General features: G+C 41.0%; 1 protein-coding gene across 1 annotated transcript in view; it reads right to left on the reverse strand.

Annotated features, from left to right (window-relative positions):
- Positions 1-5,867: 5,867 nt before the first annotated feature.
- Positions 5,868-25,361, reverse strand: part of LOC115660169 (uncharacterized protein F13E9.13, mitochondrial-like) — a 52,903-nt gene continuing 33,409 nt past the window's right edge. Inside the window, exons 7-8 of the mRNA XM_030581228.1 lie at positions 17,563-17,736; positions 5,868-7,078 (exon numbers count right to left, since the gene is read on the reverse strand). Of these exons, the coding sequence (XP_030437088.1) occupies positions 6,912-7,078; positions 17,563-17,736 (341 nt within the window). The 3' untranslated portion in view covers positions 5,868-6,911. The remainder of the gene's footprint in view (positions 7,079-17,562; positions 17,737-25,361) is intronic.

Below are 25,361 nucleotides of genomic sequence, written 5' to 3' on the forward strand. Positions count from 1 at the left end.
GCTCCCCCAGAGAAGTCTGACTGGCAATGAAAGATAATTAATTCACTCATCAGAATGGCAGGCTGAGGAAGTTAAAGGATTGATTAGCCCATCAACTGAGGACTGATAAAAAAGGCAGAGGAAGGACTTGTAAGGCAGAGGAAGAGGGATAGTGGAGTATGCGGTCAGAGAGGTCTCCAGGCAGGATCTTCTCTTGGGCCTTGTGAAAAGGGCTGAGGACAGAAGGGATATTGCACATAGTATTGCTGAACAGAACTGTAGGAGGGAGCATACATAAAAAGCACAGTCTGGATAGTGCACCAGGAGGGTCTGAGCAGGTTTCTATAGTGGAAGAAGGCAGAAGGGCCCATCTCTATTCTTCACTTCATTTCTAAGTGCATCTGCTTTTCTTTTTATTTATATGTATCTAGTGCAAAGAGTCTTTTGTCTATCACAAGAATGTCTTTATTAAGTCAGTTTCTGCCCTTGTAGTATTCCTAGTTCCCCTGCATAGTATGCTATAGTTTATGTGTATAGATAAGGCAGGGGTGAGAAGCAAAGTGAAAGAACAGGAAACTGGGATAAAGCTAAACTATAAGAGGACACTTTTGGGGATAGGGGAAATCTTTCGCTGTGCCTAACATTCAAACAGACTCCATCTGGAGACATGGCCAATCACTTAGCCTCTTTGTCTCAGTTTCCCCATTTGTAATGGGAATGGTAATACTTACCATGCCTACCTCAAACCTCATAGGGCTGTGGTTGTGGGAATAAATTAGATGTTGTTTGTGATACACTAGAATGGTGCTAAATATTATACTCTATAGTTCCACACAAACCTGTTGTTATCTCACTATGCACAGCAAGCTGATCAGCACACACAAATGGGGTGGAAGAGAGGTTGCATTCACAAGTTTTAAACGTTGGTTAAGGATTGAGAGATTGTAAGCAATGGGCCAATGAATTTGACCTACTGAATATGCTAACGAAGGGGATTCTGCACCCTTCTGAAATTTCCTCAGTCTAACATTCTGCATAAGCCCTTGATTTTGTTTTTGCAAGGTTAGATGCTGGTTTCAAAAACAATGAAATCCTTTCAACAGAACACATTGTTCGGAGCAGGAACACATGATAATCTAGCATCCCAATCAAGTGAATGGCATCTCTGTCCCATTTATTTCAATGGGAGTTTTGTCCTTTGGGAAAAAAGAAATCCTGTGAAATGCAGTGGCTCGCTGCCCATGGCTCGACTTTGTGGAACTATGCATTTTTTCCCCCACAGAATTTGTGGGGAGAGAAGGGGGAAGGTTAAGTGGAGAAGGGTGGGGAGTCATCTCAGCCGAAAGCAGCAAAGTCACTTTTTTGATGGCTTGAATACAAAACCACATCTGAATAAAACAAATAAATATTTAATCCTACCAAAACGATTCCCCTCACACATCTCTGCCCATCTAGAGAGGTTCCACAAAGAGAGCCTCACACTCCCCACAGGTTTACCAGCACTTCTGCAACTTCAAATTGTAAGCAAATAAACAGAGGTTGGGTCGCCCGAGGTGAAAGGTTATCAAATTTGTACTGAGGAACATGTGTTTTCAGTTAGCTGCCTGGTTAAAGGAGGAAAAGATTTCATCCTTTACTCGCTAACATTATGCTGGAGACCCCTCTGCTCTGGCCGGTGCTTCAGCTGCTACCTCTGTTTTCTGTATGTGATGCAGACTGTACACAGGATGAAAGGCAGCGACAACTGTTCACTGAATGTGAGTAAAGCATAGGGGAGGAAGGGAGTCATCTATAATGAGGGCTGGGATATTTCAATGACCCAAAGACATCGATCTAAAATAGTATATAGAGGAGAGGAGTGGTAGCACTGTTAGTTGAAGAATAATCTGAGATAAGTATTTAATAGCTCTGTCTGGGCAAGAACAAGTGAGTGTCTGAAAGTTTCCTGTTGAGAGAAGAAGTCGGGAATATGAATGGGGCGAAGTGACAATGTTTTCAAACTTGTATTGACTGAGCATAGATTTATCAATAGAAGATTCTGAACTATTCATCATGTTGGAGGGACATGATTGAGGTGGTTAGATCCAAAATGTGTCCCTTTTTCAATTAACTTTTTTGGTAAATGAGTTTTTTCCCCAAAGTAAAGGTTTCAAAGGGTCAAATCATCGCTCTCATTGGGAGATGGAAAGGGGGCTGAGATTGGGAAGGAGAGACAGGAAAATTCCATAAGGTTCAATGTGCAGAATTTCCTGTAAGGCATTGAGTAGATCCAGGGTAGCCATGAGAGGATGAGATCCCCCATATACATCTGCAGAGACAGGGCTGTCTGCAGTAACAGCTGTTCTTAAACATAGCTCCAGTGGGTCTCCTTCCCCCAGGCACAATGTCTCCTGTAGATGCAAGGCAGCTATAGGGTACGTTTCCCTGCAGTGCTTCAATAACACCCCTGGAGGGGACCCAGAGAAACATAACACTCCAAACCAGATTTCTGCACTGGGCTCTGCAGGGACAATGCAATGTAGCATGGATTGTCCTCTGCTCCATCCCCCAACGCCAGTGGAGAAGAATCGATGTTACAGAGACATGAGACCTAGCTGCAAGAAGACATCCCAGTCCAATGATTTGCCCTTTTCAAATCATCAGCAATACTAATCTAAGAAACCTGTGTGCACAATCATCATGAATGCAAGGAAACAATTCAGACAGGAGACAGCTCAGCTGCAAGAACATAAGAGCTGTTATACTAGGTCAGACAATGGTTTATCTTGACCAGAATCTCATCTCCAACAGGGGGAGTGCACAGAACAGGGAAATAATGCAGTGATACACCTGTCTTCCACTTCTAATTTCTGGTAGTCATTGTTTTGTTGTCCTGTCACCCCAAGCATGGAGTTGCATCCCTGACCATCTTGGCTAATAGCCAAGGATGGGCCTATCCTCCAGGAACTTATCCAGTTCTCTTTCTAACCCAGTTATACTTTTGGCCAACACAATATCACATGGCAGTGAGCTCCACAGGTCAGCTGTGTGAAAAAGTACTGCCAAATACTAACTAATAATAGGAGATATACCAATCTCCTAGAACTGGAAGGGACTTTGAAAGGTCATCAAGTCCAGCCTCCTGCCTTCACTAGCAGGACCAATTTTTGCCCCAGATCCCTAAGTGGCCCCCTCAAGCACTGAACTCACAACCCTGGGTTTAGCAGACCAATGCTCAAACCACTGAGCTATCCCTCCCCCCTCTTAATTAAGCCAGGTGATCCCTGTTTTTTTATTGTGGGAAAGGGTAAATAAACCTTCTCTATCTACTTTTTTCCACACCATTCATGATTTTATTGACCTCTATCACATCCACCATGAGTTGTCTCTTTTCTAAGATGAATATTCCTATTTTTTTAGTTTCGCCTCATGTGGAAGCCATTCCATAGCTGTCATCATCCTTGCTGCTCTTCTCTGAACATTTTCTAATTCTACTATGTGCTTTTTGAGATGGGGCATCCAGAACGGGACACGACAGTAGCGCTCCATTAATGTATTTTGTGGCAATATGATATTTTCTGTCTGTTTTCTATTTTTTTTGGCCTTTCTTACTAGTCCCTAACATTGTCAGTCTTTTTGACTGCTGAGGTGTATTTAGCAGAAGCTTTCCTAGAACTATCCACAGTGACACCAAGATCTTTTCTTGGGTGGTAACAGCTAATATAGAGTTCATGACTGTATATGTAGAGTTGGGATTATTTTTTCCAATGTGCATTATTTTACACTTACAAAGGTTTAATTTCATCTGGCATTTTGTTGCCCAGTCATCCAGTTTCGTGTAATCCTTCTGTAAATCCTAGCAGTTTGCTTTGGACTTCACTATCTTGAATAATTTTGATTCGTCTGCAAACTTTGCCTCTACACAGTTCACCCCCTTTTCCAGATGATTAATGAATATGTTGAATAACACAGGTCTTAGTACAGACCCTTGGGGGCCCACTCTCCACTGTGAAAACTGACCAGTTATTCCTACTCTTTGTTTCCTATCTTTTAACCAGTTACTGATTCATGAGAGGCTCTTCCCCTTTATCCCATGACTACTTACTTGGCTTAAGAGCATTTGGTGATAGACCTTATCAAAGCTTTCTGAAAGTCTAAGTACACGATATCCATTGGATCACCCTTGTCCATATGCTTGTTGACACCTGTGATGGGTTGGACCCCACTTCTCGGATGCCTCCTGATGTACTGGGATTTCACTGAGCCTCCCCTGCTCAATTAGCCTGGGTTCCCTCTCCCGGCTTTGCAGAATTAGGCTCTCCAGCCTCTTGCAGCACACACACACAGGTAGGGCCACACCCCGATGCAGACATATACTGGAGTTAGCTCTGTGCGAGAGGACTCCCCCAGCACTCAAGTGCACACCCCTTTTTGGGAGATAAACCCAAAATAATACTGTCTTGAGCTGTATAGAAAAATCTGCACAGCGCAAGCTCATAAAAATCCACTCTCTTCCTCATGTGAAGAGAGGTATGCACATTTCTTGCCTGCATAGTTAGATAAATGGGTCATATTATAAACAAGCAATAAGTTTAACAACTACAAAAGGTGAATTTTAAGTGAATATAAGAGATAACAGACAGAACAAAGCAGATTACTGACCAAATAAAACAGAATATGCAAACTAAGCTCAATATACTTAAGAAACAGGTTACAAAATGTAAATTCTCACCCTAAATGTTATTTTAGGCAGGTTGCAAAGTTTCTGTGGTTCAGCGTTCCAGTTATATTCCTTTTCAGACTGGACCCCTGTCTCAGTCTGGACTTCCCCCTTGCCTTCCCTTCAGGTGGCTTTTGCAGTCTTTCTTCTTGGGCAGACAGCCATGGAGAGGAGGAGTCCCATTTGCCTTCCTCCCCACCCTTAAACAGGCAGGAATCCTTTTTTTTCTCCCAGACTTGACTTCCCTTCTCTTCCAGTGGAAAGTTACACGAAGTCCCAGGTAATGTTTAGTATCAGGTGACAAGGCTGATGTCTCTGCAGGGCTGTGGCAGCACTGCTCGTAGGCTGTCTCCAGCGTCCACAGGAAGACTACGCTCTTTCACAGTCCATTGTCTCTGCTAATGTCCCATTAGCCCTGTCCGGCTTTCCCATTGTTGTACCTGAAGCACTGGTTGGGGGTGACACCCGAAGTAACACATTTGAAATACAGATACATAGTTAATATTCCTAACTTCAGACACAGAAATGATACAGGCATACAAATTGGATAATCGCATTCAGTAGATCATAACCTTTCCAATGATATCTCACATGAGCCATGGAGGTCCTGGACTTCTTATCTAGCAGCCTAAATCTGGCTCCAGGACCCCTCTCCTACCTTTCCCTAGGTCATTTGTACTTACATGTACCAAGACCACCAGCTCCTCCCCAGTACTGCCTGTAAGGCTACCTAGATGTTTCGTGAGATCTGCAACCTTTGCACCCCACAAGCAATTGACCATTCAGTTCTCCCAGTCACCACAAACCCAACTAATAATGGGGATTCTAATAATTGAATCCCCCACTATTATTGCCTGTCTCTTCCTAATAACTGGTCTCTGGCCCTGGATGGATATCCACAATGCGAGAAGATATCATGACAGCATCTGGAAGGTGGGTCCCAACTATTGGGCTGTTTCCCTCTGCTCCAGCTTGATGTTCTCCTGCCATGCAGGGCTGGCTTTATGAACTGTGGGGCCCGATTCGAATGCCCGGTGGTGGACCGGGGCTTCGGCAGCACTTCAGCGGTAGGCGGTCCGCTCCGGGTCTTCTGCGGCACCGAAGGACTCCCCGCCACCGAAATGCCACTGAAGACTTGGAGCAGACTGGGTGAGTAAAAAAAATTTTTTAAATTAAAAAGGCGCCTAAGGCACAGGGCCCAATTCCAGGGAGTCGGGGGAATCAGCTTAAAGCCGGCCCTGCTGCCATGAGACTTTCATTCTCCTTAACAGCACAGGGGTTGTTAGACAGGTGGTAGGACAGCTCTGCTACGACCCTACAAGTTTCCTGTATGTACCTGTCTCTCTTGGCTTCTCCAGTTCAGTCACTCTGGCCTCATTAGCCCGAAATGTCTCTGAAGGCCGTGAGTTGCTTGCACTGCACACACACACACCCCACCTACCCATACATGTTGCATTCAATGCATTAAACTGAATAAAGTTTAGGTGTGTTTGTTAGGTGCATTGAGTTGTTTGGGGAATTTTTTTTTCTGTCAATTTTCTTAGAGATGTGATGCTTTTTTAATTATTATAATTTCCAAGTTTCTGAGGAGTTATTTTTCTTATTCTTCATCATTTATATTGCACCATTACAGGACACCATTCTTTACAACAGATTAAACACAGGATAGAAGCCATTCCCTCTTTGACGAACTTCCAGTCTAGAAAGCACAGATGACTCTAGCACAGCGAACAAAGAGCAATGTGTGGCTATAATTGCAGAGGCTTGGGGATGGAACGGGGAAAGAGATTGTGAATTTATTAAAAATGCATTTTAATTTAAGTATAACAAATGCTTTAATGGTTTCTTTTTAAAGATTCCTATAGTTCAGATAAATCTGTTCCTAAACAGGTCTCCGGGTATTCTATGATCAGGAAATTTGCCACAGAATTAGCCTTGTTGTCACAGAAAGTCCTTCAGCATCTCAGATTTCATTAAAAAAATCTAATGCGTATAGTTGTAGAGATAATCCTGAAAATGTGAACCAAGTGTAAACAGATGCTGTCTCACCTGCCTACTTCTGCAAGCAGCCTGAAACAATAGCTCTGAGAGGTGTGAACATCCCTCTTCACCTCAGTCAGGAACCCCCTGGAATTTAGCATTTTGCTGCAGCCAAATGCTCAGTATTTTGTTTTCTGCTACCCTCCCTATGCCTCTGGCTCTCCAGTTTTCTCACAAGGGGGAACTGACTGGATTACTCTGCATGTTCCCCATACCGTTTCATGGAGCTTGGCAGAGCAAGGCTGGGAAGCCCGAGATGGTCTCCAGCTTGTAGTGAGGGAGATAGAAGTGCAAGATGGTGAGGTAGGCAGCCTAGATAACAGTGCAGGAGTTGAGGCTTAGAAAGTGGATCCAAGCCCCCTGGAAAGCATAACGAAAAACTCATCCTTGAAAATGATCAATGATTTACATCCATTAGTATTTGCAACTATATGCCATTGCCATGTGCATTAATGTCAGGGCTGGAGGATGGGAAAGAAGGGTATTTAATGATGTCAAAATAAATTAATGTTGCCACAGAATTTAGAGGTTGCTGCTGTGAAATTTGGCTAATTATGCTGCAGACTACATGGGGTCCTGTTCTACACACCACTTAGAACCAGAACTAAGGCTGAGAGAGTGGCATGATCCAGTCGTTAGTGCACAGGACTGAAAGCCAAGAACTCAAGGCTCCAACTGAGACTCATACAATGACTTCCTTCAGGGGCTTCAGTGAAGTCACTTAGCTTCTCTAACCCAGTTTTCCTATTTCTAACTGAGGATAAAAACACCTACCTAAGCGACCAGAGGAGCTAATAAACGGGAGTTTTGTGAGGGAGTTTACAGGAGGTGTGTGAGGGAGGGCTAGATACATTCTTTAAACTTAAAGCCAAAAACACCCCGTGGTAAAAAAAAAACCTCAGCAAAGGAACTAACTTTAGGAGTAAAAAGAGAATGCAGGCAGAAGTCCAGCAACAGAGTTGGGGCTTTCAGTTTATTGCACCCAATGCAGCATGTATGATTACATGCCCTATGGGCAGGTGGCATATGTGTGCATTCAGTACAAGATGCTCCTGGCCCTCAGAGACCATGTACAGGCTTTGGAGACCAGAGTGGCTGAATTGGAGGAGCTAAGAGAGATGAGAGGTACATAGATGAGACTTTCCAGGACTCAGCAGAATGGCCCCACCCCCAGTCTGACGGACTCTGTGCTGTTGAGGAAGATGAAAGTCTCAGGGAAGGAGAACATCCAACTGGAGCAGAGGGAAACCATCCTTCCAGATGATATTGTGGTATCCTCTCGCACTGAAGATACCTCTCCAGGGGAGGGAACTCCAGTTATTAGGAAGAGACAGGTATTAGTAATGGGCGATTCAATCATTAGAAACATAGATAGCTCGGTTTGCCATGACCGGGAGAACTGCATCGTGACTTGCCTGCCTGGTGCGAAGGTTGTGGCTCTCTCGAGACATCTAGATAGCCTTATGTGTAGTGCTAGGGAGAAGCTGGTGGTCGTGGTACATACAGGTACCAATGACATAGGTAGGATAGGAGAGAGGTCCTGGAAGCCATATTTAGATTGCTAGGTAAGAGTTTGCAGTCCAGGACCTCTATGGTAGCATTCTCTGAAATGGTTCCAGTTCCATGAGCAGGGCCAGGTAGACAGGCAGAACTGCAGGTCTCAATGTGTGGATAAGACAATAGTGTAGGGAGGAGGGATTTAGATTAGGAACTGGGGAACTTTTGGGAAAGAGAGAGCCTATACAAGAAAGATAGGATCCACCTAAACCAAAATGGAACCAAATTCCCGGCACTTAAAAAAGTTGTAGAGCAGTTTTTAAACTAGGGGCTGGGGGGAAACCAAGTGGTGTGCAGAAACATCCCTTAGAGAATCTCCCTAGTAGATCCTCCCCTATGTCCTATAAGGCGGAGAGGATGGAAGATGATAAAATACACGTAGGATCTGATGAGAGAGTCAAATGAAAAAAAATCCCATTCAATTACATCATGTAATGGCAGACAGCTAAAAAGTGACAAGTTTTTAACATGCATATATACCAATGCTAGAAGTCTAAATAATAAGATAGGTGAACTAGAGTGCCATGTATTAAATGAGGATATTGATATAATAGGCAAACTAATTGCAGAACTACTAACTGTAGTCGGTAATCTATCATTTAAATCAGCTTCTGTACCAAATGACTGGAGGATAGCTAATGTGATGCCAATTTTTAAAAAGGGCTCCAGAGCCAATCCTGGCAATTACAGGCCAGTAAACCTGACTTCAGTACCAGATAAACTGGTTGAAACGACAGTAAAGAACAAAATTGTCAGACACACAGATGAACATAACTTGTTGAGGAAGGGTCATGTTTTTTGTAAAGGGAAATCATGCCTCACCAACCTGCTAGAATTCTTTGAGGGGGCCAACAAGGGGGAATCTAGTACATACAGTGTATTTCGATTTTCAGAAAGCTTTTGACAAAGTTCCTCACCAAAGGCTCTTAAGCAAAGTAAGCTGACACGGGATAAGAGGGAAGATCCTCTCATGCATTGGTAACTGGTTAAAAGATAGGAAACAAAGGGTAGGAATAAATGGTCAATTTTCAGAATGGAGAGAGGTAAATAGTGGTGTCTCCCAGAGGTCTGTACTGGGAACAGTCCTCTTCAACATATTCATAAATGATCTGGAAAAACAGGCAAACAGTGAGGTGGCAAAATTTGCAGGCGATACAAAACTACTCAAGATAGTTAAGTCTCAGGCAGATTGTGAAAAGCTACAAAAGGATCTCTCAAAACTGGGTGACTGGGCAACACAATGGCAGATGAAATTCAGTGTTGATAAATGCAAAGTAATGCACATTGGAAAACATAATCCCAACTATACATATAATATGATGGAGTTTAAATTAGCTGTTACCACTCAAGAAAGAGATCTTGGAGTCATTGTGGATAATTCTCTCAAAACATCCACTCAATGTGCAGCGGCAGCCAAAAAAGGAAACACAATGTTGGGAAACATTAAGAAAGGGATAGATAATAAGACAAAAATATCATATTGCCTCTATATAAATCCATGGTAGGCCCACATCTTGAATACTGCATGCAGATATGTTGGAATTGGAAAAGGTCAGAAAACAGCAACAAAAATGTTTAGGGGTATGCACTGGCTGCCATATGAGAACAGATTAATAAGACTGGGACTTTTCAGCTTGGAAATGAGAAAACTAAGAGGGATGTGATTTAGGTCTATAAAATCATGACTGGTATGGAGAAAGTAAATAGGAAGTGTTATTTACTCCTTCTTATAACACAAGAACTAGGTGTCACCAAATGAAATTAATAAGCATCAGGTTTAAAACAAACAAAAGGAAGTATTTCTTCATGAAATGAAGAGTCAATCTGTGGAACTCTTTGCCAGAGGATGTTGTGAAGACCAAGACTATAACAGGGTTCAAAAAAAGAACTAGATAAGTTCATGGAGGATAGGTCCATCAATGACTATTAGCCTGGATGGACAGGGATGGTGTCCCTAGCTCTGTTTGTCAGAAGCTGGGCATGAGCAACAGGGAATGGATCATTTGATGATTACCGGTTCATTCCCTCTGAAACACTTGGCATTGGTCACTGTCAGAAGACAGGATACTGAGCTAGATGGACCTTTGGTCTGACCCAGTATAACCGTTTTCATGTTCTTACCTCTACAGATTTAATGAGGATTAGTCAAAGTTTGTACATTGATTTAACTATAGAAAGTAAATACTATTAACCAATTTTGTAAGTTTCACAATTGCAATGCTTATAGTGTCACATCAACTCCTTGAACCCCATTTACAGGGCTGTGTACGAAGCCATATTTTCACATGTTCTCTTTGTCTGAAGTTTCTTCAAACAGTTTGGCTCATTATTTGTGTCCATTCTATGCTCAGAAGAAAGTGCAGTATCTATGCAAGAACAAATCCAACAAGAAAGAGGCCACTGACATTTTAAAAGGGCAAATCGAAAACAATCAACACACAACAAAATGCTCCAGCGTAGGCTGAGGTAGTACTTTAGGATACTATAATGAAGCTAACAAGTGCTGTAATGTTTTAATGTAAATTAACACAAGATAATCTCTTCACATATTTAAGTGATGCACTTCAAATTAATTAATACATATTTAATATGTCTTCTTGAACAGCTGTTATTCATTTTTAGAACTTCTACGCATAACACTGGCTGCTTTGTTCTACAGTAAAGCTATTCATGCTCTGCAGTACTCTGAGAACTTGTGTAAAATTGAGCATTCTTCCCAAAAGACACAGCCTTCCTGATAACTTAATATTTTTACATTAAATATTCAAGCATTTTCTAAACAAAAAGGTCAAATTCTATTTACAGCATCTGTGTGCAACAGACAAGCAGATGCTTAAAGCTGCTAGATAAATACTTTCAACAGAAAGAATGATAAACAGTTGGTGATCAATCCCTCTCAGGCTTTAAAATCAGCTTTTCTTTGACAAGGGTCCCTAAATCCTGCAGTTACATTTTTATATAATAATTTAGGGCCAAATTATGGTCTTGGTCCTCTTTTAAGAGCATAACAGCGGGGTGCAGAGCTGTAATAACCACTGAGTGGAGATGCTCTGTCTGAGACATTCAGTGCATATTCGGAGTATTGCACAAACTCACTAGAAGGTTTCTCTCTTACAAGGTTGTGATGTACCTGATGTTATTTCATTTTAGACCTTATAGACATTACCAAAACGTGCAGATTCCTTGGTTCCTAAGAATAGCTATTGCAGAAATAGGGCATGTTGTGTTCTTTACTTAGTTCATAGCAATGGTATTAAACACATTGAGCCTGATTCGCTTCTCACTTAACCCCTCCTTCTTTAATCTTGTAACTCCACTGATGTCATTAGAGTTACTCTTGACTAACATGGTATAAGTGAGTAGAAAATCAGGCCAAGTAATTTTATTTTTCTTTGTTTCTAGTAACACTACAGTAACACATTAGATTTTCACCTTCACAGTAATTAATGTGACGTTTAGCAACTGTAATCAGTGTCTTTAAAAACAATCATCGCTGCACAGTCATTATCAATGAATTTGTTGCACTTTCCGATTGGCTGCGTTAAAACGTTTCCAACGCTAGATTGATTAGTAGCTGATGCTCTTTGTTCACATGCTAGTCTTTCTAGTTGCATCATTTTCTTAACAATGAATTTCAAAATTGGTGATAATTCCACTAGAAAATGTGTGACACTACAAGAAGAACTTCATCTACTGTGCAATCAGGTATGGATATATATGCAAGTGGTGAATTGCTTGAAACCTCCCCAGAAACACACAGGTGGGAAAAAAATCATTATTAACTTTAAAACATGGAAATCAGTTGTTTTTACTGAATTCTAAACACATTGCTTTTTAATTTTATACAGCATGTGCCTTTGTAAACAGGACAAGTACTATATAATATGGGTCTCATAATTTAGTATTAAGGGCTTAAAAAATAAACAAAGTGAACATCCTGGCTAGCATATAGATTAATATGTTACAATATGCAGACTGTAAATGGGTGAAAAATAATTTAAATATGAAGGACCCCAAGCTTCCCAATACTTTTGCACACAGCCTGTGCGTGCAGACTCTGCTTGGGGGCTGGGGATGTATGAAAAGGTAAGAGTATCATCTTTAGGACATAGCCTACTCTTCCCTGCAGATGTTCTGTAGTTCTGGACGGAATAGATGAGCCAGTCCCACCAAATCGCAGGGGAAGGAGTGCAAGTTACTGCAGACACAGAAATTTGTAACCATACACACATGCTTCTGAAGCATCTGTGCTTTCTACAGACCACAGCAAGTCAGAGGACTCAACAGCTTTTGGGGAACCATGGGACAGACAGGTAAGTCCAGAGAGAAGGAACCATGGGAGAAGGCTTATGTTGAATTTCATGCTGTGTTTTTTGGAATTACCTATATCTTTACAAAACAAAACCTCTGGGAGATGATATTTTTGCTCTACAAGGAGTGTGCTGCATTTGTTTGGAGATGGATGGAGACTCCACCAGCTTAAAAAGGGTTTACACATTTATCCTTTGATATACACAACATCATTTACATTAGCATTAATGGAAGCTATGCACAGATGTCACAGATGTCAAGAGAGAGATCTCAGTGGACAGATTTCAATCCCAAAGAATGAAAACACACATACATTCATGACACTTCAGATTCTGGGTTTTATCCCCTTTAGAGCCAAATTATCAAAAATGAAAGAGTAAAATCTCTCAAAATATAATCAGAAATTGTCATTTTTTTATTTTCATTTGACTGTTATTTCACAAGATAGTTCACGAAGTGAATACATTTCCAACCCAACCCAATGAATCTGCAAAATATAATAAAGATAATTATAAACATAGTATCGTGCACTATTTCTTCTCTTTCATTTGGGTGCTCATATGAAAACACCTCTCTGAAATGTATCCATGTAGAACATGTCTGGGTCCACACCATTCTCATTAAAACATCACACAAGATTTTCACACTATGAACCCAAATAACAAAAAAGATTTTTTAAAAATCTTTTAGTACTTCTATCATTCTCTGATTTTACATAAGCACACAATGACTTCTAGACCTTTTTTTGGCTAAGGAAAATCATTTTTATATGTGATAATTTTAGTTTTAAGAGATGGCTGAATCTATCCAATATTGTTTCCTATGATGATTAATTCTTTGTGAAAAAATGAAAATCTGTGTTTACCCCTCAGTACTACAAGAAAGGCTTCCATCATAATTATTTCTGTGTGTATTAGGAAGGATCCTGGCAGTCTTCAACATCACTATTACTAATTATGAGAGGTGCGGAGCTGTATTAACTGGTCTGGAAACAGCATTAAATCTTCATTTCAAATGTTTTTTATTAAAATATTTTGTCAAAATTTCAAAAAAAAATTCCAGAAGCTCTATTTAAAATATATTTAAATATTTACACTTACTATTCATTAAGTAAGTGAATCCATTTCCCTTTTTTTTTTTTTTTTTTTTTTAATTTTGGTGGTGGTACAGCATTTTCAAGTCAGCCTGATGCTGTAATGGTAGTAGACTGTACCACCTACAACTGCCTGAAACCTCAGAAAGTACTAATAGCTTCAGACAGATGAACTCCTGTGGAGAATACTGGGACCTCCAATGGAGGAAATGCATTCGACAGGGAGAAGTTATTAAACAGCAACTACAAACCAGAGGGAGTAGGCAATAGGAAATAGGAAACCACTCCCTGTATTTTCTCCCGTGAGACCAATCATGGCAGAACAAAGGCAACATGATCCATGTGTGGCACAGGATGGTGAGATACCTCCCATGCCAAAACGCTCATCAAATTACCTGGGGAGGAGGTTCCAGCCATCAAGAGTACCCAGCTGCAGTTAGATGGTGCTGTACCAGTTCCTTTGGGAAGTACAGTACCTGATGTTTGTACCAAAGAAAAGAATAACTTGAACCTTCATAAAAGAATTATCAGAACAGGAAGATGGATTGTGAGGAGTATGTATGAAGGGAACTTTGCCATTGTGATCAAAGAGAGATATATATATCTATAGATATATATAGATCTATAGATATATATAGATATAGATATATATGGAATCTGAGCTGTGATGGAATGGTAGAGATCATTTCATGATGATGGATGGGTATGTGGTGTACACTCATGTTCCAAGAAAGTGAGAGAAAAGGGGTTGCATTTATTTTATTTAAGGAGACACCAAAGTGTGCACTTGGATATAATCCAATCAGCGATACAATCATTAAAATTTGCCTTCAAGCAAAGTCAGTTAAAATGTTGATCATACAGGTTCATGCCTTGATGCAGCTGACAAGCGAACAATTTATGGCATTCTATGAATGATTTGAAGAGACACTTATTAAAACACCAAGTGAAGACATCACCCTTGTAATTGAAGATCTGAACACGAAAGTTGGAGCTGTAAGCTCTTAAAGAAATAAGGGAGACAATGGTCTGGGTTTACAATTGAGAGGAAGATGTTTAGTCGAAGTCTGTTACTGTAATCATCTGGTCATTACAAACACTATTTCCACTCAACTTCCTATACGTTTACATATATGGAGGTCATCTGACAGTGTGACAAAGAACCAGATCAACTATGTAATGATACAGGGACACTGGAGATAAAGTGTCCAATGGACAAAGATGTCCCTGAGTGCACACCGTGGCTCAGACAATCAACTGCTACCCTCAAACATAATTTTTTTAAATATAAAAAGATAAGACATTTGGCAGGTCTGCTGTGTCTGCACTTGTCCTGAAAACTACATGTCAAGAACAGGTTTGAGTCACTGTCATAGGTAAAAGAGAAGAACAACCCAAATGAATTTTGGGATAAAATGAAAACTATCATGCTTGAAGCTGCCAAAGCACACATTCCAAAAAGCCAGTGTCGGACAGCACCATAATTAACAGAGAAGGTGACTGAGCTGCCGAAATGACTATGCAGAGTGGGAGTGGCTTGGAGACTGAAGAATGCAGGACAGAAAATACACTGTAAGAACTGAGCAGACAGATTGAAAGGCAGACTAGAAGAGACAAGAGCAAATACATTAAAGCAAAATGTGAGGAACTTGAGAATTAAAATAATAAAACAAAAAGGTATGTTCACAGTGGTCAGATACAGTAAGAAGTTTTCCCTGCAACCAAGCATAATAAAAGATCGTGATGGCAGTGTTTTTATTGAAGGAGGTGATTTCAAACACAGAGAGATTACTGTGCCAACTTCTATGCCTCATCAGAGCCACTTACAATACAGGATGACAGAAAAGAGAGTACAGAGCCAGAACCATCAATCCTGAGCGAGGAAGTGGTGCGTGCTTGTATGAAAATGAAGCCTGAGAAAGCACCAGGGGTAGATAATGTGCCAGCAGAATTGCTGAAACTGATTGGTGATGGTGGTATTGATCTCATGTGGAAAATTTGCAACAATGCATGAATAACTAGAAATTGACTGGATGACTGGACAAAGAGAATTTTTCTGCTCTTACCAAAGAAAGGAAATATAACAGTACAGTGACAATCGTATCATCTCCCTGATATAGCATGCAAGTAAAGTGTTCCTCTGTATAATTCAGGACGGCACAAAGCAAAATGACAGAAGCAGAACTACCATCACCACAAGTTGATTTCAGAGAGGGCCGAGGCAAATATGATCAAACTGTGAATATCCAGCAATCCACTGATTAGGCGTTTCTCTGGCTACGCCAAAGCATTTGATATCATCCATCATAGCACCCTCTGGAGGATACTGGCACATATGGGGATTCCAAAGCATCTAACTGAATTCATCACAAGTCTCCACCATCAACAGATCATGGTGCAAACATCAGTAGGTTTTCCACTGGAACATGGGAGACAAGGGCGCATTCTGTCCCCAAGTCTTTTTAATATGGATGTAGAATTTATTCTGAGACAAGCCCTGAAAGTTTTGATAAAGTGGAAGGAACTCAGAAATGTTTTTCATTGCAGCCATCCATGGAATTCAACAAATGTTGGAGTCTGTTAAAAATAGCTAATGAGAAATATGGACTATTCCTGAAAGGGGCAAAAATAAAAATGCATGTATCTTGACACTATCAATAACATCAGGATGCAGGGGGACATCAAGAATAATGGTCAAGATGTAGAGGTAGTAGATTCATTTAATTACCTGGGATCAGACATATTCCAACCAAGAAGGCTATTCTAGAGAAATCGGAAGAAGACTAGGGATGGCTTGTTCAGCCATGGCCTCCTTTATAAAAGTGTGGAAAAACCGTGGCCTCTAGAAGCCTACAAAGGTTCAACTAGTGAAAAGTTTAATTTTTTTCCATAGCAACTTATGGAGGTGAATCTTAGGGAACTAATGTGGATTACTAGAAGAAAACGGAAGCCTTTGAAATGGGGTGCTGGCATAGACTCTTATGTTTGAAATATTATTGGAGAAAAGAGGACTCTCTGCTCTCAGAAATCAACAGGCTTGTAGTTTGCTCACATCAGCCATAGAGATGGAAATAATCTTGAGAAAGTTATCATGGAAGGAGTTCATGATGGGTCATCAGAGTAAAGGCCCAGCAAGGAGATAAATAGATGGGGTGCCACTCATAACTGGAAGAGGCAGCTGCTGAGTGTCCGAAGTTAGTGATAGATCAAGACTTCCAAAAATTCTGCTAAGATGTCACCAGTATTCAGACATGAATAAATGGACTTTACTAACTTATAGCATTTTTACTGTATTTTTGACAGTTTGATTATTATTTTATTAGAAGAAACTGTTTTACAAAAACTCATTCATTATGTCCTACAACATTTTTTAAAATAGGTATTATTCCGATTTTACAGATGGAGAAACTGAGGCACACAGAGGCTAATTGACCTGCCCAATTTACAATTCTGGTGGCTGCAATCTTAGGGTGTCCTATTATATTCCACACATAAAACAAAACTCAGCTAATTCTTAAGCTGAACAAATTCTTTACCTATTGTAAAGAATATATTCCTGAAAACTTCTAAGAGATAATTTAGTATTGGAATATGGGAGTAGAGATGCAGAAATGTGCCTACAAATGAAACTGAGAACAACTGTTGTCTTTAAAATGCCACCTGATTTATGGGCTAGCCATGGAGAAGATTTCCGCCCCTCATATTATATTAACCAATTCTAACTTCCATGCAACTCCCAAGAATGCTAATGGAGGTTACTTGTGCATGGTAATGTATATCATATTGGATGTGTATGGTAACCCCACAAAAGTTCTCCTGTGGCCAGATTTTATTTTGCACAAACACAATACTATATGATGATAAATTCATTCTCTCAGTTTACCTATATGATCCATAAATTTCTTTACTCGGTCAGGATCAACACTATTTGCCCAGTAACCTTCTTTCTTGAAATATGAACCAATTATTAAAGCATTTGCATCCAAGTAGCTCCTTACATTCTCCAGCGTCACTCCAGACCCAATCAGCACTGGAATCTTCACAGCATGTTCAACTTCTAAGGTGAAAAAAGCCACGTATGTAAACCCAACATTAGGATTAAGCCTGCTCTACAATCATTCTCCCTTCTCCCACCCTTAAAATTACAGAGATGAAATTAACCAGCCTTGACTTATCCAATTTCCAGCTGATATTTTGCTAAAAAATGATACTGATTGTCAGCAACACATGGTCTTGGTTTCTCTGGTAAAGAATTACATGGCTTGTCTATTGAAACCACTTGTAATGACTGCTAACAAAAGAAGAGCTCTGTGTAAGCTTTCGAACTTGTCTCTCTCACCAACTAAGAATAAATAAAAGCTATTACCTGACCCACCTTGTCTTTCTAATCTTCTGGGACCAACATAGCTACAACAAAACTGCATACTAACAAAACTGCATTTGTTTTGTATAGCACTATTCAAGTAAAGGAAACTGAGAGTTGGGGTCACACGAGACCACCATTGGCCATGCATCACATGGCAGTTTCAGTGCTGAGGAAAAGGCAAAGCCTGGGACTGAAATAATTAATGGCCACTCTTGTGACTCCCACTCCACATGGGGCAATGAGTGAATCCACTGGCTTCACTTGCACTAGCTCTTTCTTCTCCTGCCCCCACAAACCAGGCTGCACAAAGATGCCCAAGAAATAGGGTTGCCAACCCTCCCGATTTTGCTGGGAGTCTACTAGAATCACACTCTGTCTCCCAGAGGCTACTGCAGCCAAACAGAGATTTTAAGCACTGACAGTCTGGCGGCGCAGCTGGACTAAGGCAGGCTCCCTACCTGCCTTGGCGCCGCACTGCTCCCGGAAGCGGCTGGCACATCCCTCTGGCTCCTGGGGGGAGATCGGGGTGTGTGTGTGTCTCCGCATGCTGCTCCCACTTAGGAGCCACTGCCAGTGTGATGTGCTGGTCGCTTTCGGGAGCCGCCGAGGTAAGCACCGTCCCCCTCACCTCTTCCAGCACCCCAACCCCCTGCTCCAGCCCACACCCAAACTCCCTCCCAGAGGTTGCACCCCCTCCTGCAGCCAAACTCCCTCCCAGAGACTGGATCCTGCACACACACCCACACCCCAAGGGTGTTTGGGTTTGTGCGATTAGGCAGTTGGCAACCCTACCAAGAAGTCTCTGCTGAACTGAGCTTTTGAGGGAGCTCCCTTGCACAGCAGAAGTATAATGATTCTACTGCATCTTGGATTCCCTTGCTACTAATATTATAGCAGTACCTAGCATCCAAATGAGATCAGAGCCTCATTTTGTTAGGTGCTGTACAAACACATAGAAAGAGGCAGTCATTTATATTGCTGTAGAACCTAAAATAGAACCCAGATCACTCAAGTCTGAACCCAGTGTCTTGGGGACAGAATTTATTCCTGTGGGAGTTACTTAAACATCAAAATACGGATTTTTAATGGTGTTATCAATTTCTCTCTTATCCCAAAAGGAAAAGAATAAAAACAAATCTTTCTATATGATAATTCAAGTGTAACAGTAACAAGAAGATGAGGTTATTCTTGTTTCCATTTATATCAGCACAGATGGGTTTTTTTGGGTGGAGGCAGTGAGATTATTAAAATGGCAGAACTATTCAATAGTGCTGTGTACATTACAATTCTTTAGTTATCAGTTTAAATCACAATAATGGTAGTTGGAGAAGTGTATGTTTCTACCAGGTCTCTTTGCTGAATTCATGCTATACAGACGGCTAGAAAAAGATTTTCAGAGAAGAAGCAGCAAAACAGTGTTATTCCCCATGAAAGGAAAAATGAACAGGCTCGCTAGTTGATCTTCTAATTTAGGGGAAGGGAAGCAGAGAAGCTAACAGTGGTCCTGAGGACTATTTGGACAACTCCATCTACTTTATTTGCAGGCCAAAGGCAGTGCTAGTAGAGATTGTTTTTGTTTTAAAAAGGCAATGGGACATAAAAGCAGCACATTATTTTATCTAGAAATAACACGTCACTTAAGAAGTCGAACCTTTGCCAGGTTGCATATGGTGAAATTCACCCCTGGGCAGAAGACAAGGCTTATGTAACACTGAAGTCCCTCTTCAGCCCTTGCGCAGTCCCTGTGCACAAGGGTGAATTTCCCTCAGATTTATTCAAGTGACTGTGTTCACTGTGAGATGTAAGCATTCTGAGCTTTGGGTTTTTTTTTTTTTTAATATAACAGAAATTGATACAAGGCCCAGAGAAAGTAGTTTGTAGTTCAGATCACAAATTTATTATTATGTTCAGTTTCTTTTATGGAGAAAGGACAGATGGTTAACAGGAGTCTCTCAAAGGCACAAGTAAGTATCTAGCTATGAAAAAATAAAGGTCCAATTCTAATAGGTGCTGAACTTCCTCATGACCATTAACTTCAAATTGGATCTCACAAAAATGACTCGGTGCCTTGCAGGATTGGATGCTCTATTTGCTTCCTCAAAGAAAACGGAGTAGAGCATTATTTCTGACCTTTACAGACATATAAAAATTGCTTTACTTGGTGATAACAAGCTGGCATAGGTGGTTAAAGCATCAGGGAGCTAAGGGAAAGGATACACACGTGAAATATAAAACTGCAAGAAAATGCTGTTTACTTAAAAGTTTCATAAGAACTGTAACTTGTTAATGATGCTACAGGAAAGACTATTTACTGCCATTCTGCTTCACCAAGAGAAGAACTACCTATACAAATGCTACTGAAGCTTTCTCTAGGTCAGATGTGCTAGCATTCTGCTATCTAAAACAAACACCATCTGTCACATGATGTAAACCCAGAAGAATAGGACCATCCTACAGTGGAAGACAATTTTAAGCAAAGCCTTGCCCTGAATTAGACACATCAGATGAGTCCGGCTATAGCCCTTTTCATGCCTATTTTATATCCTGACAGGAGTCATGCTCACAAAAATATTCATTAGGTTTCCACTATATTACCAAACAAAAACAAAATCAGAATTTTATTTATACAATGCCCTATCTATTAAGAGTACCATATCAGCTTTACTTAGGCTCAAATACAGATTTAATGTGACATTCTTTTCACAGATATGTGTTGCAGTACTCAACTGCTCTCCTAGGAGAATTTGGCCACAAGTCTATTTGTTTTTATGAAAAGTGCACAGGACACATTGCAGGCACTATATAATTATACTATGTTAATAAGTAAACTGATCATGCAGGAGGAGTAGAATATCTAAACTGATATATGGGCCTGAGAGAAGCTCTAAGAAGCAAAGACTAAGACAATGAAAACTGAAATGTGCTATTTCAAAGGGTTCCTTAAATAACAAAGGATCAAGCACCCTGCTGTAATCTGTGTGTGAAATAGACCCTCCATGCACAGATCTGTCCCTTCCTGTACAGAAGATGGAGCCAGCCAGAAAGTGCCAGGAGAGGGAACATACACCATCCATACTACTCACTTTGGCATTAGATTTGGTTACCAAATTGAGTGTGAAGTCACTCAAATTTTAAATAGATTCTTTCATGCAGTAAAACATAATGTTGATCCATATCAAATGGTTTACATTTTGGTATTGTTTAATAAGACTCGCACTATACCACTGCCCAAATTCTAACTTTTTATTTTTTAAATAGGCAACAGCAGTAAGGGAATCAGTATGGTATGATGTTTCTGCGAAGTAGAATTAAACAACTATTACGTTTGTTAATTGTCTCTAAACTCAAAACCTTGTTTATAACTCTTAAGCCAACTCTTCTCAAGCTACTGTACTTTTTCAGATAATTTTGTGACTATGTATTCTATGTGACGAGATCTCAAAGTTTATACAATTATACTTAGACATTCCTCTGCTTCAATAAACGATAACTAGAGGGCACTGTGCTCTTTCTTGTGACAGTACATCTACATACATGTCTAATAAAAATCAGATGAAACAGGATTTAGTTGCAAAGCATAATGAAAGCTTTTGAACTAGGATATGCACAAGTTGCATTAAATAAAGGCCAAAAATTCATACCTTTAAAAAAAAGGCCAACAGTGTAAAACTAAATAATGTCCCAATAACTTGAACAAATACTTTTCTTTAACATGTTTTTTCATATGCAATAATCATTGTACCATACATACTGTGTTTATCGTATATCCTGCACTGTGACACATTTCAGTTATTTGAATTCAAAGTTTTTTTTTTCATGCTTTTTTATGCTTAGCGCTTGTAAAAAGTGCGGATTAGAGACAGAAGTCCTCTCTTTATCTATAGAACAAGTACAGCACAGGCAGCAGCAATGTGCCTCTACCCCAACATAAGTGAACCACCTATGTGCAGAAAGGTAAATTGGTCTCCAGGTCCCCACTGTGAACAATGCCACCAAAGGTGCAAATTATTACTATCTACGCTGGTGGTTTCTGTGACATGGGCACTTGTCCAGTGGTTATTTGACTACAGCCACTAACTCATTTTCCCACAGTTCATCAAATAGTCATCAGATAGTAAAAACTTTTTAGTCACTTCCAACCTGGACTGGTTATGGACTAGAGATCTAAAGATGAAAGCACCTATCCTCCAAAAGCAAACCTTGAGCTATTTAGACTTGGACAAGTCTCCCACCATAGATATTTTTATAATATAATTTTGCCTATCTGAAAGATAAACATATTCTAAAACAGAAATATAATCTGCTAAGAAATTAAGTGCAACATAAAATGCTCAGCATTCTAGGCTTCTTAATGGCCTGGCAGGGGCAGAATGCAAGAGCACAAGGGACTTTGGGTCCCTCCCTTCCTAGACCAGCGCTGCTTAGGTACTTCGTAGAACCGAAGTAGCTGGGTACTACAGAGAGGCCAATAGTCACTGACAGTATAAGCAATGCCTGCCAGCTGCTGTGTGGAATGGACTGGTAGTTGCCTCAGAGGAGCCTGCTTGCCTGCACTCATAAACAGAGGAAAAGCGACATAGCAGGGCCGGTGCAACCATTTAGGCAACCTAGGTGGTTGTCTAGGGCACTAGGATTCGGGGGGCACCATTTTCTTCAGCAGCGACCGCGGCAGCTGGATCTTCAGCCACCCCAGTCGCCGCTGGTATTTAGGCGGAGGGAGCTGGGGGAAGGGGTTGCAGGGAGGGCCCCCTACAGCAAGTAAGGGGGGGGAGTGGCACGCAGGGGAACTCCTCGCCCCAGCTCACCCCTGCCCCGCCTCCTCCCCGAGCACGCCGTCACTGCTTCACTTCTCGCAGCACCTAAACTGATTGGCACTGCAAGCCTGGGAGACGGGAGAAGTGAAGCAGCGATGGCATGCTCAGGAAGGAGGCAGAGCAGGGGTGAGCCGGGGTGGGGGGGGTGCCTCAAGGCGGAGGGTGGGAAAGAGGGCTCAGGGCGGGGGCTCGGGGACGGAGGAGGGCGCAAGGTGGAAGTTTCACCTAGGGCACAAAACATCCTTGCACTGGCCCTGCATATCTATAGTCATCTATAAAAGATTTACAGAGATTAATACATGAGAGATCCTCAGGATAGCATGTGAAAGGACCTTTGGTCAGGGCTGGTTATGGCAAAGCATCACCACATTAGGAGGCTTGAATTAAGGTATTGACACAAACTAAAAACAAAATTCTAGCCCCTACACACAGTTTCCTTGTTTGACAGAAATACTTCTTTCCTACCTCAAATCAGTCAATTCATCAGAGACAAAGGCACTCGCATTTCTGTATAGTTGCATAACAAATCTGAAAAAGGATATGGCAAAATCTCATTTCCCTTTTCAGTGCTGCCTTCAGGAGACAGCTAATCAGATCAAAGCTTAAGTTGGCATAAAATGTTTTAAATTATACATTTTGTAACATGATGAAAAGTGTCCAATTTTGTCTTCATTGTAACACAGTACTTCTAACAACACAGAAACTTGTGAAATGCAAAACTTCACTCACACGAATACTCAACTTTGTGTACTGTAGGTCTGATTCCTTTAGAGAGATTACCACCACTGATGTGCTTAAACTGTCATTTCCTACGCTAGAATACTGATTTTTAAGAGGTCCCTCCCCAATTAACAATTCAAAATTACCGGCCCTCTTAAATGAGGGATTGCCACACGGTCACAAAATCTCAGTACTTAGCTGTGTGACCCAACCAAAACAAACCCAGGATACTAGGTTTGTTGTATTCATGACACAAAAGTGAAAGCCACACAAATGGGTATACTTTGTGTCATTTCTCAAGTCAAGGGAAGCTATGTGTACACATCCGAGAACAGAATTTTGCCTTCTGGTTTTTATGACTTTTTGAGACTCATTTGGTTTTTCCACTGAAGAAAGGGGAAACAAAAACCAAAAAACTAATTTAAGGGTGTCAGATATCAGAGGGGTAGCCATGTTAGTCTGGATCTATAAAAGCAGTAAAGAGTCCCGTGGCACCTTATAGACTAACAGACATTTTGGAGCATGAGCTTTCGTAGGTGAATACCCACTTGATGCATCCAACGAAGTGGGTATTCACCCACGAAAGCTCATGCTCCAAAATGTCTGTTAGTCTGTAAGGTGCTACAGGACTCTTTGTTGCTAATTTAAGGGTGCGGGTGATACAAAGGTTTGGTCTGTCAAACTTTATATTCACATTGTTTTCAGAAGGTTCTGTTTCATGAAACAATTTTTGTTTAATACTGAGAAAATCTATTACTTTAAGAGGCCTATCTTCATAGGCCAACTTTCCACTGCAGTTTACCTAATCATGGGCTAAAATGTAGTCATTATTCTTTGGCAAGGGCTTCGTTTTAATTCTGTATATGCATATGAAAACCTGTTCTGACAAGTTTAATATGCCTTGTAACAACATAGTGTTGAACTTGTATTATATGGATAAATACTGGAAATTTCCAATAACTATGTAACATTCTGAATGTGGTCTGGTACACAGATCTCTGCTAAATATGTAAAACATGTAGTATGTTTTTCACCTGCCTTTTCTTCTTCAGAATTGTAATAAGGAAGGATGAATGACTGACTGTCTTTAGACCAGAAAGAGCCATGTTTAAAGCAGCAAGAATGCAACCCATAAAAGCAGCCTTCTTGTTTCTTCACATGATTTTTGCTAAAAAGGTGCTAAAAATGTTCCCTGTCTTGGTTGAGCATATGATGACTATTTTTAGAGCCTGATCCTGGGAGGTGATGAACACCAGCCATGTTGATGGGAGCCGACATCAAATGAAAGTTGCGGGTGCTCAGCATTTCCACAGAGCCACAGAGAGTAGTAAATTGTGGTAGCCACAGAGAGTAGTAAATTGTGGTAGCTATCCCAGCATGCAAGTGGCTGCAAGGTGCTTTTCAAATGAGGTGGGGTGGAGTGTGACAGGGAATGTGTTGTGTGCATGTGGGGGGAGGAAGAGAGTGGGTTTTTGGGGGGCTGAGAGCATGTCAGCATGCTGTCTTGTAAGTTCAGACAGCAACAGACCTTCCCCTCCAGCTCCCCCCCCCGCCTCTCTCTCTCACACACAGCATTCCACAGTAATGGTTGCTTTGTCTCAGAGCAGATAAGCAGCCGGCTGTCAAACTGAGCTTTCAAAAGGCATATCCAAAACAATGACAAGAGCGGCCACTTGATTTAAGGGGATTATGGGACATTTCCGGAGGCTGATCAGACTGCAGTAATGCAACACCTCGTTCACACTGACGCTGGGGCGCTCCAGGGGGGGGGCGCATCCAACG

The sequence above is a fragment of the Gopherus evgoodei genome, chromosome 12 (assembly GCF_007399415.2).
Source record: "Gopherus evgoodei ecotype Sinaloan lineage chromosome 12, rGopEvg1_v1.p, whole genome shotgun sequence".
Lineage (NCBI taxonomy): Eukaryota > Metazoa > Chordata > Testudines > Testudinidae > Gopherus > Gopherus evgoodei.